We start from the raw sequence: 15,392 nt of genomic DNA, 5'->3' as shown, positions 1-15,392 counted from the left end.
AATCATATGCAATTTCGAAAACGTACGCACGTTTACATTATACCACAAATGCATTTTAAACAATGCTTACAGCTGCTGTGTGTGTTCGATTCAACTTTTGTCTCTAAACGAAAACCGTGCTGATCGGCAATGAATGAGGTCTGGTCATGTATTTATTAACTGCGGCACATACATAGCTATACATACCGACATACTATTTTTTTGCTTTTTAATCTTGTCTTTTTTTCTGTGTGTTTTTTTTCTCTTCTTGTTCAACCTGCTTATTTATACAGCCCGGTAGGCGCTTTACAGTAAACATAATGTTAACGCTTTAAAAGATAATTTCATGGCGCATACAGTGTGTTTAGTTAAAGATTTTTTTAAGTCTTTTTTTTTGCATGTTGTTTGCTGTATTAATGGATGAGTAATCGTTGACAAATAGAATCTTTTTGTTAATAATTGGAGGTATTATTTGAGGTAATAAAAGGTAAACAATAAATATTTTGTTTAAATATTGGAATTGTCTCAAGTGAACGATTTGAATACATACATATCGATGGAGAGGAAAAAAACTGGCTCGTATTCGATTGAAAAATTAAATTAATTAAATTGAAATAGACGCGCATTTAATAGATGAGGTTTGTTTGTCAATAGTTTTTTTTTTGGCCATTCATTCCAAGATTATGATGAGTGTATCGATAAGACATTCTCATTGATGATTTAAAAAAAAAATATTTAAATTATATCGGAGAATAGGCTGCTAATAAATCGAAAGAACGTCTGGTTAGGAAAATATTTACTCTCACGTAAAGTGGTCGAGTAACAATCAAATATTATTTTTTTTAAAGTCTAGACGGTTTTGTTATTCAGGTACAGAAGTTAGGCTGTTGTTTTGAAGAAACGTTTAACAAAACTGTTGAAACTAAAGAAAGAAAGTCAAGGCGTTACGTGTCTGGAGAGGGATTATGGCGTCAGTTCTCTTTTCTCTATTCAAACAAAACTCTACTGATAGAGAACGATTCACTCTTTCACTGAAAGAAGTCGCTGCGACAAAGCCATTGTCAACTGAAAAATAATTAATTTTTTACTCGACGGAGTTCAGTCAAATAAAATGCCATCGTTTTGCACATGATCTCAGGACTCCGGAACAGTAATCAGTTTTATCTACCAAGGTGAAATAATAGCAGCGAAAAAGTGCTATTATTTCGCCGTCGGTAGATAAAATAGCGTATTCACCTCTGTCCACATGTTTATTTAGACACTTGAGGAGTTATTGCATGAGCCGAAGGCGAAAAAATACATCTACTACTTCAATCGACCCTATATCGGCTTTGCGATAAGGATTTGAAAAAATGTTTTCTGTCATTGCATCATATTGGTTTTTAGCCCCGTACGAAGTACGAAGGGGCTTATAGGATTACGATGCCGTGTGTAATTGATGGAATTCGAAGCAGACGGTAAGGGCAAAGTGTTTGCCTATGTTCATAGATGACGAATCCGCAATAAAAATTTGGTCCGTCTGTCCGTCTGTCCGTCTGTCCGTCTGTCCGTCTGTCCGTCTGTCCGTCTGTCCGTCACGTCGATATCTTGAGTAAATCAAATCCGATTTCAAAATTTTTTTTTTTCCCTGAAAGACAGTCAAAATAGTGAGGCTAAGTTCGAAGATGGGCATATTCGGGTCCGCCCTTCGTGAGTTAGGGCCACCTAAGTGATTTAAGGTCTTTTGGTGATATTTATGGCAAAATAAACGATGGAAATGTAAATGACACGGCAAATGATAGGTATTGTTAATACCAATCCAGGAAAATCGGGTGAGTGGACCGTGAGTTAGGGCCTTAGAAGTGAAAAGCTGCTAGGGCCCTATGTGTATTTTACATAGAACTCAAGTAAATTTAATCCGTTTTTCGTAATTTTTGTTTCATTTGGAAGGTAATCGAACGCCGAATAGAAAGTTGTTGAAAAAAAAATTAAATTTGGGTCCTTGGACTAAGGCCACTACTAGGGCCCTATGTGTATTTTACATTGAACTCGAGTAAATTTCATTCGTTTTTCGTAATTTTTGTGTCATTTGGAAGGTAATCAAAGGCCGAATAGAATGTTGTTGAAAAAAAAATTAAATTTGGGTCCTCGGACTAAGGCCGCTACTAGGGCCCTATGCGTATTTTACATACAACTCGAGTAAATTTCATCCGTTCGTAATTTTTGTTTCATTTGAAAGATAATCGAACACCGAATAGAATGTTGTTGAAAAAAAAATTAAATTTGGGTCCTTGGACTAAGGCCGTTACTAGGGCCCTATGTGTATTTTACATATAACTCGAGCAAATTTCATCCGTTTTTCGTAATTTGTGTTTCATTTGGAAGGTAATCAAAGGCCGAATAGAATGTAGTTGAAAAAAAAAAATAAATTTGGGCCCTCGAACTAAGGCCGCTACTAGGGCCCTGTGTGTATTTTGAATATAACTCGAGCAAATTTCATCCGTTTTTCGTATTTTTTGTTTCATTTGGAAGGTAATCAAAGGCCGAATAGAATGTAGTTGAAAAAAAAAATTAAATTTGGGCCCTCGAACTAAGGCCGCTACTAGGGCCCTGTGTGTATTTTGAATATAACTCGAGCAAATTTCATCCGTTTTTCGTATTTTTTGTTTCATTTGGAAGGTAATCAAAGGCCGAATAGAATGTTGTTGAAAAAAAATTAAATTTGGGTCCTCGGACTAAGGCCGCTACTAGGGCCCTATGTGTATTTTACATATAACTCGAGCAAATTTCATCCGTTTTTCGTAATTTTTGTTTCATTTGGAAGGTAATCAAAGGCCGAGTAGAATGTAGTTGAAAAATAAATTAAATTTGGATCCTCGGACTGAGGCCGATACTAGGCCCTATGTGTATTTATACTCAATAAATTAAAATTTTAGGGCTATTTGAAATTTTGGTTTTATTTGAAAGGAACGTCGTACGGGGCTTCGTAATTGCGCTATGTGCAATTTCTAAGATGTACACATTACATAATAATTTTACTTTAACTACTTTAACCGGCGCATGGTTGGACAACGGCAGTCACAGAGAACGGACGTGTTTATGCGTTGCTCTCTAAAAGTGTTTCTTTTGTGTGGCTGTGTGTGAATTCATTTTCGATTTTGTCTAATTTCTGTGCCAACTTTTACGGCTTTGGTGTTTTTATTTTGCTGTAATGTTTAAATGGTGAAATTATTTTAAAGGTTTTATTAACGAAGTCAAAGTGTTGTTCTCGTAGGTCATTTTCTCTTTGATCAATAAAGTCGTTCTCGCCTCATTGTGCGATATCAACAATTGTGTTATTTCCTTTGTTATTTAACATGTGCTTCGTGGCGTCGGTTTACGGATTAACAATCGACTCTACCAGAAGCTAATGCTAAATTACGTGCTCGATTAATGTACGAAAATGACACATTGCCGTATGGCATCTGGCAGTCAATTTTAGTGCAGGTAAGGTACAAACGCTTCGGGTTCTCATTTGACACCCCAAAACCACATAGCAAATTTTTACAAATTTGCTGTGGTACAATCCCAAGATACAGAAACTATCTTGTACTCCAAAATGACCGCGAGGTTTAACAGATCTATTGATTGATACGTTGTATGGATGTCAAGGGATATGACGAAATACGAATCATTCAAACGCTACAACCTGCAACGCCAGAACGAGTTCAGTCACATGGTGGCATGGCGATTTATACGAAGAGGCAACTCATGGCCTATGGTGATTAGACACTTGCTATTACCTAAAACTAATAGCCGTAACCGTAACAAAGTCGGAAATATCAAAAAACCCAACATTCGCTTTCTCCATAAAAGAAACCATATCGACATAATGTCAATAGTAGAAAGAGCTACAACATGACAATGTTGATAGCGCCATCTTTGGGAAAATGTACAGGTCAATTAGTGATGGTTGTGGTATTCGCATACCACCCACGGCTTGGAGAATTCACAACGTATGGGACGTTAACACACGGTCGATTTGTGAACAATCTAAGTCGGGAGAGATATGATGTAAAATCACAGTCCATATGATCAAGAGACTTGTACAATAGCACAACAGGCCCATCTGAGGCTTAGGTGCTGGGCTTACACCCTCCCATCTAATCTAATCTTAACCGGCGCATAGGCTTACGGTCAAAGTAGGGTGACAGACGCACTAGAGTCACGTACGCAATAGATATACGGGTTTGTACGGGGCTCAGTCGCAGCAAACGCTCCGACTGTTCTGATGGCTCGTTTAAAGTTTAATCGCTGAGCCGATATAGAGCCGATTGAAAAAATGATTGCTGTTCCGGAATCCTAAGATCATGCGCTATATGATGGCATTTTATTTGACTGAAATCCGTCGAGTAAAAAATTAATTATTTTTCTGTTGACAATGGTTTTGTTGCAGCGACATCTTGAGACTTTATGTGAAACGTATATCATAATGTAACTACTCCAATATTAGTTTTTAAAAGTAAAAACGAAATGTATACAGAATCTGACAGCGTTCTTTCACCAGTACCACTCTAAATAAATCACCCTGTAACGCACTACTCGAAAGTACATAACGACACACGATAACTGTGATAATTGACTGAATAAATTTGAAAACTTTATTAAATATTTAGCCAATATTATCGTGTAAATGCTACAAAAATATTATGCAAAGAAAAATGTTCGTATTTGTGTAAGCGATCAAAAAAGTAGCTCAAAATCTAGGTGTTTGAGATAAAGGTCCACCAGAAAATGCAATATTACATCTATTAAAGGGTAAAGTATAAACGTCGCAGGGGCTTTTATTGGTAAAGTAATTTTATGAATTTACTGAAACTTACAAAAATTTACCGAATATTTAATGAATTTATCGAAACATAAATTTGGTAAATTTCACTAATTTTTGGTAAGTTTCAGTAAATTCCAGTAAATGACCCTAGTTATGAAGAGCCATCATCATTACTTGGTGTTGTTCAATTTCAATTTGAGCTTGATATCGACTCAAAATTTACAAATTGTAACCTAACTTTTCTAAAATCCTCTACAGAAAGAGGGAATCGATGGCTTAGAGGAAAGTAAAGCACTGTCAATTTCAATGGACCAAGAAACCGTTTTTTTATGTTTTTATTCGACGCAAAAAGAAAATTTAACGATTCTACGATATGCGTAGTAAATGAACCTTTGTGAATTTGAGGAATTTTTAAAAACGTTGTAAAATCGAACATCTTTATTTTGAAGGACTAGACTTTGAGGAGCAAAATAAAATAATAGATTTTAGAGGCATGCAGTGCAAGGGCAAGAAAGAAATATTTCGGTCCTGGATCATTCTCACTGTTCACTCCGGCGTGTGGTAATCTGGCACACAATACAAATTGATTCTGTGCCAAATTCACCTCTAGGAGGCGAATCTGGCACAGTCATGACTTTTCGTTACATGTACTATGATCGCGTGTGCCAAATTCCCCAATGCCGAAATGAATAGGGAATTTCAAGATTGAATTGGATTTATTCTTCAACGTTTAAAATGTAAGTTGACTTACCACTTACAGAAAAACTGTGATGCGGTTTTTAGACCATAACACTGCACCTAACATGTACAATCGTATGTCATTCGTCAAAAAGACATCACAAGCTTAACATAATGTATCTATGACGTACTAGCAGCGCAGCTAGCAGGACTTAATTACCGGCTCTCCCAACAGTTCTTTTGCCGTTTCACTTGAATTAAACCGATTTAATAAGATTTGTTTACAAATCTGACAATCAGTTCAAATCTGTCTGCGATTGAGTTTTGACCTCTCACACTGACAACTCAATCGAGAAAAGTTTAACAATCTAGTTTAAAAAAGATTGACATCGTTACCAATAAGAATACTAATGTTTCAATTACGAGTCTCCTCAGATATTTTACCCTACATGCATCACCCTACTAGCCAGTCACCCACTGGGAATCAATAGTGAAACAATTCCAATGACAGTGCTCTTTGTATGTCTAAATAATAGCTATACATCAAAATCGATCACTTACATGTCTGAAACTGTTTAATCGGAAGACTGCTTTTTGCTATGGCTAACCACTAATTAACGTTTTTTTTTTTGTCTTGCTTATAAGATTTAATGTGCTTTGAGTACTAATTTATTTGCACAACTTCAAGGATTTGCTGATTTCATAGAAAATGTGGTATTATAAATGGATAAATGAATGAGATCATTATTCAATTGATTCACCAATAATTATATATTGTGTGATGTTTTCACTCAGACTCTGAGTCTCAGAGTGAATGGTTCTAATATCCTAACTTTTATCACTTTTCCCACCAGTAAAAAATTTAGAAATTTTTAATTTAGAACAGATATGAGAGTTTTCGTTCAATTACTAGACGTTGATTTACCGGTAAATGTCATACACATTTTTTAACGTTTGAATTCACTATTTTACCGATTTTTACAAAGGAGAACCCATACATACTAGATTCTACTCACCTTCATGCGAAAAATATCCATATGTTCCACCAATGGTAAGGCACAGTAATCCGAAAATCCAAGTTAGTTGCATTTTATTACAACAAAAATTCAAATTGAATGTCAAACGTCTAAGACTGAATTGTGTCTTATACACAAAAACAATAATTTATTCACAAAAAGTTTCAATGTTTTGTTTAAATTTACATTTATTTGCTTGTGCTATCCTTTGTCGATAAGTTTCTTCATTTTTGCACAAATTATTATCCACACTCAAAGTCCACAATTAATCGGTGAAAACTTTGTTTAAATGATAGTTTTCTCACTGATGTTTTATATTCTGTACAGTCAAAATTAAGGATTAATGTATATTTACAACAAGATGCGAGAAGCAGATGCGTAGCAACGTAGCTTCTAACTTCGAATTTTACAGATGATAAGTTTGTATTCTAAATCTATACATTTCCACAGCTAAAAAAACTACTGCAGAAGCTTCTATTTATGAGTTTAAAACTTTGAAGTACTAGATTTTAAATCTAATACTTCAAACCAGAGCCTATTTTTGAGAAATAGTTTCTTGAAATTTCACGAATTTCTTGAAAATTTTCTTGAAACTGTCGAAAAAATTCACGAATTTTTTCAAGAAATTCGAGAAATTTCAAGAAACTACTTCTCAAAAATAGGCCCTGCTTCAAACCGCAGGGAGCCAGGTTTTTTTTACATTTTGTTGGCGATGAAAGTGATTGAAATGTTAAATTGATCTCGTCTTAGATAACCGAATTTCTTACAAATAGTATTTCATCATTTCGCTAGATTTTTTAGCGTCAAAATAGTCGTACGGTACATTATTGGTCTATTGCTAGGAGTTTGTTCGGACGTAATGAATTTACTAATAAGCAATACATTTTTCAATGCGCTTGAAACGCTTGCCTCTTGGTGAGTTTTTGCATTTTCAGAATATTTTTGTGATTGTTGCCAAGTGATGTAGAGAAAACGTTTTCTTTAGTCTATAGAATTGGCTCTACGTTGCGTTGGTAGCCTTTGACGCCTTTGACCGCCAGGCTTGTTGCAATCGATTTTGAATTGAAGTTATATAAATTAAACGAATAGTTGAGTGTAAAATTTCGCGTTAATAATAATCATCATTACACCACCACCATGCGAAACAGTTAGCAAAATAATTGTGTAAGACTTGTTAAACAATTAATTTATGTCCGATAACTTGTTTCAATAAATTTGATTTATTGAGCATGTAATACGAATTAGTGAACATTAATTTGAATCACAAAGTTAATATAGTTATTAAAATAATGAAATATCTTTGACGTTGCCAATAAAATATCCACCAAAACATTTATTTCATTTTTTTTTTCTTGTTTAATCTTCATGTGCTGTTCGCAATGTCGGTCGTATAATGTCGGTGCGTTTAAATGTTATTACCAATTTTTTTTTAAACTTCAATGTTTTACATTCTTAATGAGGAACTGAATTGTTTTTTGATTATTTTTTTTTGTTGTGTGTCAGTATCATGTTTCTTGATCTTGTTGATTCAATTCGTGTCCATGTTCGAACTGTGCGGTCACGATTTAAATAATTCGAGTTGTAGTTTTTTTGTCTGTGTATTTCTTTGAATCATATAACGCACTTTTTGGCCAGTTTTGATGAATTCATTATTATTTTTGGAACTAGGAAGTGGGAATTTCTGTTTTTTATCGTATTTAGGTCAGAGCTTTTGTTTAGCAAACGCAAATTAATAGTTCTTGAACTTCCAAATAGTCTGTTAGAGGAAGTCTGAAGGTCAATAAGGACAAAACGATTACAACTTCAACTTAGTTCTTGGCATAACCATTCCTAATTTTTAAAATGCTAAGGTGGGAGCTTTCATTCAAGTGAGTTTCCCACGCGAGTGGGTCAGTTGGTAAATGGGTCACTCAGTTCAAAGTCGCCAACTTTATGCGACAATATTTTTGGCTTAACACTAGGCTGCCATGATATCCACAATTGTTTTAGAGATAGCTCATGGAAGCAAGCTAGTGTCAAGTTAAAAACTATTGTCAAAAGATAAAAGGATGCAGCTTAGTTTCAGCTTGGAAATTACTGTCATTTAACGGACTAATTCCACTTTTACAGAAAAGATTTTTCACTCGAATTGTGTGAAATCGAAATCCCAAAATACCATCATTTCGTCAGGTATTTCATTCACTAAATAAAGGATCCCTCTAGTGCATAAAAGGAAGTTCTACCTTGTGTCATTGTATCTTTGGTTGTGTTTTCGTGTTTGTTTTGACAATTTTTTTTATTGATAAGCCGTTATCACAACTTCAATTAATAAAAACAAAACGAGAATTTGCACAAAAATCCTCACTTTCACTCATTATTTTAAGCTTCTCTTCGGTCCTAAACCGGCCCATATCTCTAAGCTGCCGAATCTTAGAGTCGATTATATTCCCTGATGAAATTCATGATCAAAGGATCAAAAGTAAAGTTGTAACTATATAGGAAGGTTGTCGGTGTTTCTCTGGGCAGTCGAAAGGTTGCTTAAATGCTCTTGTTTTGAATTATCTGTAATTTAACCAGGATAGTCTTGTTGCCTTGACTGTAGATAGGAAACACAAAGAAGATGTGACTTCGGACGTAGGAATTGAAGAGTTGTGTCCTCTTTTCGGTCGGGATGAATTTCCCACGTCTCCACATGAACGAAATGAATGGACGTATCATCTTTTTAACGTGCACAACGTGAAGGTAGAATGTCAACCTTAATAGGTATTTATGCAACAAGTTGAGAAATTGCATGAAAATTGAGTTGTGGTGTCGAGGGTTCGAAATTTGGTCAGGACAAGATTTTTAATTACGAGTTACGGTTCACGTTTTGCAACGCCGTTGCAGAAAAACAAACTAAAATTCTCAGAGGCATTATAGCGATAAAGATCTCTATTTCGATATCGACAATAGCAAAACGCGTATCCCGTGGAGATTCTTTTAGTAACCGCAAATGTTCTTAACAAAAAATTATGTCTATTAGTCTGAGCAACGCACTTCAAGCAAAAGTGCTATTAATGACAGCTGTCAAATAGAGTACTAAATTTTGTATGGAACACTGTCAAGTTTCAGTACCTTATTTAGAGTACCACTTTTAGCTTGAAGTGCGTTGGTCTGAGGGATATGTTAATTAACAACTAAATTAATTTGAAAATCTTATTTATCCTGATTAACACCGAATAAAATAAATATGAAATTTCGAAGATTCATTATCGGATTTATGGCGAAAACAGTAAAAAAGATGCTATAAAACTGTCGTCGGTCGTGGGTCAGTTTTAAAAACATTCAGTGAATTAATCAAGAATTAGCTACTTCAAAATTGAAAAGATCCATCGGAAATTTCAATATTATTATGCTTCAATAAACTTCTGATCGGACAGTATTACCTGAAAGACGTCATCGAAAAAAACATTTCCGCCAAACCATATTATTTGATTAATTAATTCGAAAAAATTGTTTATGTTTTCGAACGATTTCCATATTTTTGATATAATTTATTTGTCTTGGTTTTAATTGCTTTTTATTTGCCCGAACTAATTTCATGCCGAAGAAAAAAAATGTGTGTCAGAGGTAGGCAATGATTTAAGTTGGTTGAATAATAACAACTCCGAACCATCATAAATGCCTCTGGCGCCAATCCGTAGCTCGTAAAGATGGACAACCGAGATATAAGTCTTAAGTCGGCGAGTCAAATATATGCGGTTGTGCTGTATACACTTATATGCTTTCGTTTTAATCTCATGTTATGTATTTTTTGTAAAAAAAAAAGATCTTCTGGGCGCCAGTTCAGTTTACAATGCATTTCACACAGACTCAAAACGTACAATGTAAAAGAAGAAAAACAACTAAAAAAAACTATTTAATTTAAATGATCCTTAAAAAATAACGAAAATTTTGAGTTTCAAACCGAAATTAACATAATCCTATTTTATTGTAATTTGACGTAAAATAAGTTATTAACGTTGTTAAACCATTTGTAGTAATCCCTAATAATGTGACCAATACGATAAAAATATTGATTAAGATATTCAATTTTTTGTTAATTTAATTTCTTGGGCCCAGAATATTCTTCGAAAATAAATTTTTTTATTTAACCCAAACACTAACGACGTATCAACGACATATCGTTAACCAAAGCTACAGCTTTTTGCTGCGTTAATATATGACATTGAATTGCAAGTTGCAACATAATTCTTATCTTCTACGGTTAGGTGTACAGTCAAAGGCAGTGAAATTTCAGCATTGGAATTTCAGCATGAATTTGCTTCAGCTGTATTTCAGCTGATCCACGTATACGTATACAATCAAAACTGTTTTTGCTTGGATTGACGGTTGAAGTTGACTCAAAAAAGCCCTTCGGGAGTTGTATGAAGAAATTCTTTAAAAGGCCCTTCGTTGCTCTTTATCCATACAATAATCAAAAGGCCCTTCGAGAATCGCCCGAACGCTCATAGGACCAGTCCGGCACTGCACTCGCGTGGTAGCGGTAAAACCTTATAAAGACTTATACATACACTTTTGATTGTTGGTGTAGATCAGCTGAAAAACAGCTGAAGCAAATTCATGCTGAAATTTCATTGCTTCTGACTGTATCCATTTTAAATTGTGTATAATTCAGCAAATCAAAAAAAGGCCGATTGGCTGTCAGTGGATAAAAAATTATGAACAACTTTCATTTGCCATACCTGTCACAGACGGTTGTCATCTTTTATCGATAACGAGACTTCATGAATAAACTCTGACTAATGCAGTCTGATAGAGCCAAAGGCCTTGAGTAAAAGATTGAAATCAATCCATAAAGAAATACTTGGGTCAAATGAAGTAATAGATTCGACAGTTTAAAAATGCTGATATGATTGGTGTCGGTGACAGGTTAAGGGCTTAAAATATGACAAGAGGCGTGCATATATCACACGTATTTATCACAATTTTAAATAATATCACGCGTAGTGTTGCAATTGGTGACATCAGGTTACTACTTTATATGAAAATATCAACGATTACTAATGTAAAATGATTTGAACGTCCATATGAATCCCATTTCTGTGATAATTTAAACAAGTGTAATAGAACGTGAATCGGATTGATCAAGACCAAGTGCAGACGATTTCATTTTCTGTTAGTTGGTTTGTCAGTTTTAGTTCGTTTATATTTGCAATTTCCAGCTCGTTTTTATTTCCTTTCCAGAGGCATTTGAATATACGAGCCCAAAAGACCAAAGCACATCCTTCTGTTTCAAGAAGTAACATTAATTTCGTTTTAATTTTTTTACATTCGGTTTTAATTCCCTATTCGACTAATTATGATGCAATGCGTGGTTTTAGATTTAATCTGAAATTAATTACACATAAATTTATTATATGTGTAAATGCGGCGTAGACTCGGCTATTAGGATTTTTTTTTCTCTTTCTTATTATTATTATGTCGAAAATGGAAAATGAAATTAGAAACAGATTATATAAAATATCCATCGGAGTTTTTGCTTAGGCATATTAAGATGTTGTGGTACTTTAGCCTTCGAATATTGATAATCTAGAACAATATTGAGAAAATGATTCATTTTCGGACTAAAAATAGACATTGCCGAATCTCATCCATGAATTTCATTAATAAATTTTATTCATTTTGAATATAAATTCGATAAAAATTCACTCGTTTGGATTATTAGACATTTAGTTTTGCCAATCGGAGATCAGAGGTATACTTCGATATTTTGTTTATTCTAAATCGTAATTAACATAAAACGTTATGATTTCCTATCAACTATTTCTTGGCAAATACGTTGAAATTCTTAGGTTTTACACACAAGTGAAATTACAACAAACAACGATTTTTTCGTCAGTTATTTCGTGTGCACAAAATTATTTACTTCGAGGTACATTAGTTTAACAAGGAATGTCAGATTATTTGACCAATAAGTCCAAACGAAAGCACAAACGCAAACTCCAACGGAAACGGTAAGGTTTACAGGTCAATCAAAATAGCTATTTTGCTAACTAGTTAGTAACTGGGCTTGTTTTGCGCACTAGATGTGAGTTTGCCGATACGAGCGGAGCGAGTTTGGCTTTGGCAACACATCGTGTGCGCAAAACTTCATTTACTAACGTGTTAGCAACAAGATTTTATCTACTGTTAGTTGAAATATTCATAATTTTCAAGTAAAACACTTCAACACAAAATCCTGCTGCACATGATCGTAGTAGGATTTTGTCAATTGCGTGCGCATAAGTTGCTATATTGGTTATATGCATAAGGCATATAACTATAGTATGTTGTGTTACAAGTATTGTAATGTTGATTGGAAATTGGGTCGTGTGCTGAAAAAATCTCATTACAATACGTGTAACACATCATGTTTTGTGCCAACCGAGAATTGAAATAGACAAGAGCCCAAAAAATCATAATTTTCATTGTAAACAATCACTCTTCAAATTTGATCGATCACATTGCTTTGCATTTTCTTAAACGAATGCTGTAACAACTCATACAAATTCCATATCAACACTGCTTTGAGTGTTGTAATATCACATCAAACGGGTGCTGAAATAAGTCACTTTACAACACTAAAATGAGTGCTGAAAAGAGTCGTATTTCAATTCTCGGTGGCACAAAATATATAAACTTATGCGCACGGAAATTTAAGTGTGTAAATTGACTGCCTTTGCTAACTAGATTCATGCTGAAAATTATGAATTTTTTCAACTCACAGTAGATGAAAGTATGAAATTTTTAATGCCCGGAACGAAATGTCCTGTGATGTAATTAGACCATAATCTCCCTATCAATAAGACTTTGATGTGAAAACGTTTTTGTATTAAAACGCTGGCTTTTTGTTTTATTGAAATCTATGCAGTCAAAATTTCATTATTTTCCAGTGGACCTATCAAACTTACCATTTCCGTGTGTGCTTTCGTTTGGATTTATCGTTCGAAAAATCTGACGTCTCCTAATAGAAAGAGAAAATTTCAGTCGAATAGAATTTTCATTTGAAAATTTTTGCGTCCCACATAATCCATTTAACAAACGAAGTACTAGAATTTAAGATTCTACCTTTTGGGTGGATACAATAATACGACTCGTTACGTAATGTTGATTGGCGTTTATTAACTGAATAAAGTTTGCTTTTTGGATTACAAAGACCAAAACAACAACCATAAATCAGAAAACATGATTAATTTCACTGTTTACCGAATGTATTCAGAAAATGATTAAATTAAGTAATTTTTTCCACTGCGTATTTGGTAAGAGATCACAATCAGGCATCATTCAAACGACTTTGTTTGAAGATTTAATAAGAATGCAATTACCGAAATTTAGCCTTGGGGTAGGTCTACAAGGCTTTCAAGGCAAAGGATGTTGCAAAAATTCGTTTGGGTTAACATAACGCATTTCAAGCAAAAGTGCTTCGATTGAATGTTACCAAATAAAGTACCACTTTGTCTGACCAGTGCGTTGACTAAACCCCTAAAAACTTTCACAAAGCTTCAGATCAAAAGAAATTGTCATAAACTTCCATCAAAACAGTGACAATGTTAGAAATATGAAAAGCATTAGACAAACTTTTCCACTTTAGCCCAGAAGACATGTCTTACCAATCAAAAAATATATATCGGCTCCCTTCAGCTATCAATTGAATAACATTTTAGTGGAAAAGACAAATTCTATAAATCATTTTGAAAATCCTTATGAAAACGTAGCTGAAACTAGTTTAACGCGAATGCATTACAGAGTAACCTGGACCGGAGAAAACCAGAAACGATGAGAAAAGAAAACGAATAGACAAATAGTTTCGTAGAGGCCAACTTGTTGTAAATCGACGGCTGTTCGTTCCATTGAGAATATCTAGACTAAACATTTTATTTGTTCTATTGTCAAACTGTCCAGGAACACAACATTGAATCGATTGAAACGTTTCTACGCGAACAATTGCTATGGCTTTTCGCTTTTGTTTAATTAGCAACGTGCATTATATCACATCGTTTTCACATCTAAATCAAACAAAAATATTTCTTTTAATTTTCTACTACGGCATACACACGACAGATATGGTCTCGAGATGTTATTAAATTAAAAACGGTTGCCATTTATTAGGAAAAATCAATATTTTAATCAATTATCACGGACAGTGTCTCGTGGGAATATTGTGATTTCATTCTATAATTCGAATAAAATCGATATATCGCTACACAAGGCAACACTCACACAAATGCGATACGAACAAACATACGAATCTAAATCGCGCAATAAAAAATTTATTAAAATAAAATTTGTAATTAATCAAAAGTAAAAAAGAATTCAATAAGAGAAACATTTAATTCGCTAAACAAGCGAAACACATTTATTGTTGGTAATTCTTCGGTTTTTTTTCTGTTGGCTCTCAAACCAAGTGGGAATTGTCCGCGATCAAACAAGCGGTGTAAAATTGATCGAATTTTTATTTTGCATTGGCATTTGAATCGCGGTAAAAATCAACGAAAACATTTATCACAATTCCACTCAACGAATAAATTGATAAATTCTGCAGTATAATCACACGACCGATAGTTTGCATGAAATTTATAGAACTCTGGAGAATATTGACATTTTTCTACAAATGTTACATTTCAATCACTTTTAACAAATAATAAACTAAAACCAAAACTATTCAATAAACCTCGACGGTACTGTTGCATACACTTCTCATTCAACAATCCAAAAAGCGACTAAACTACAAACAGATTTTGCTCAATGAAATAGCCACCAACTATATAAAAACTGAATTTAATCCGACTGATCATGCGAACTAACTCTGACTGAATTCATGAAATGTGTCGCTTCAAAAGTTTGTTAAAGTTTTGATTTCGATTTGTTGTTTTTGTTGTTGTATCGGTTTTATTTGTGGCGCGACAACAGCACTCTTCCCAGAGTATTTT

At 34.1% G+C, this 15,392-nt stretch overlaps 1 protein-coding gene across 2 annotated transcripts in view; it reads right to left on the bottom strand.

The window, feature by feature from the left end:
• Positions 1 to 15,356, bottom strand: part of LOC119077613 (A disintegrin and metalloproteinase with thrombospondin motifs 7) — a 29,796-nt gene extending 14,440 nt beyond the window's left edge. The window contains exons 1-2 of one of the 2 annotated variants that reach the window (XM_037184832.1): positions 15,157 to 15,356; positions 6,463 to 6,781 (exon numbers count right to left, since the gene is read on the bottom strand). In XM_037184832.1, coding sequence (XP_037040727.1) covers positions 6,463 to 6,535 — 73 coding nt within the window. In that variant the 5' untranslated portion in view covers positions 6,536 to 6,781; positions 15,157 to 15,356. The other variant, XM_037184830.1, reaches the window with a different exon arrangement.
• Between the last annotated feature and the right edge of the window lie 36 nt (positions 15,357 to 15,392).

The sequence above is a fragment of the Bradysia coprophila genome, unplaced genomic scaffold (assembly GCF_014529535.1).
Source record: "Bradysia coprophila strain Holo2 unplaced genomic scaffold, BU_Bcop_v1 contig_24, whole genome shotgun sequence".
Classification (NCBI taxonomy): Eukaryota; Metazoa; Arthropoda; class Insecta; order Diptera; family Sciaridae; genus Bradysia; species Bradysia coprophila.
This window is presented reverse-complemented; position numbering and strand designations above follow the sequence as displayed.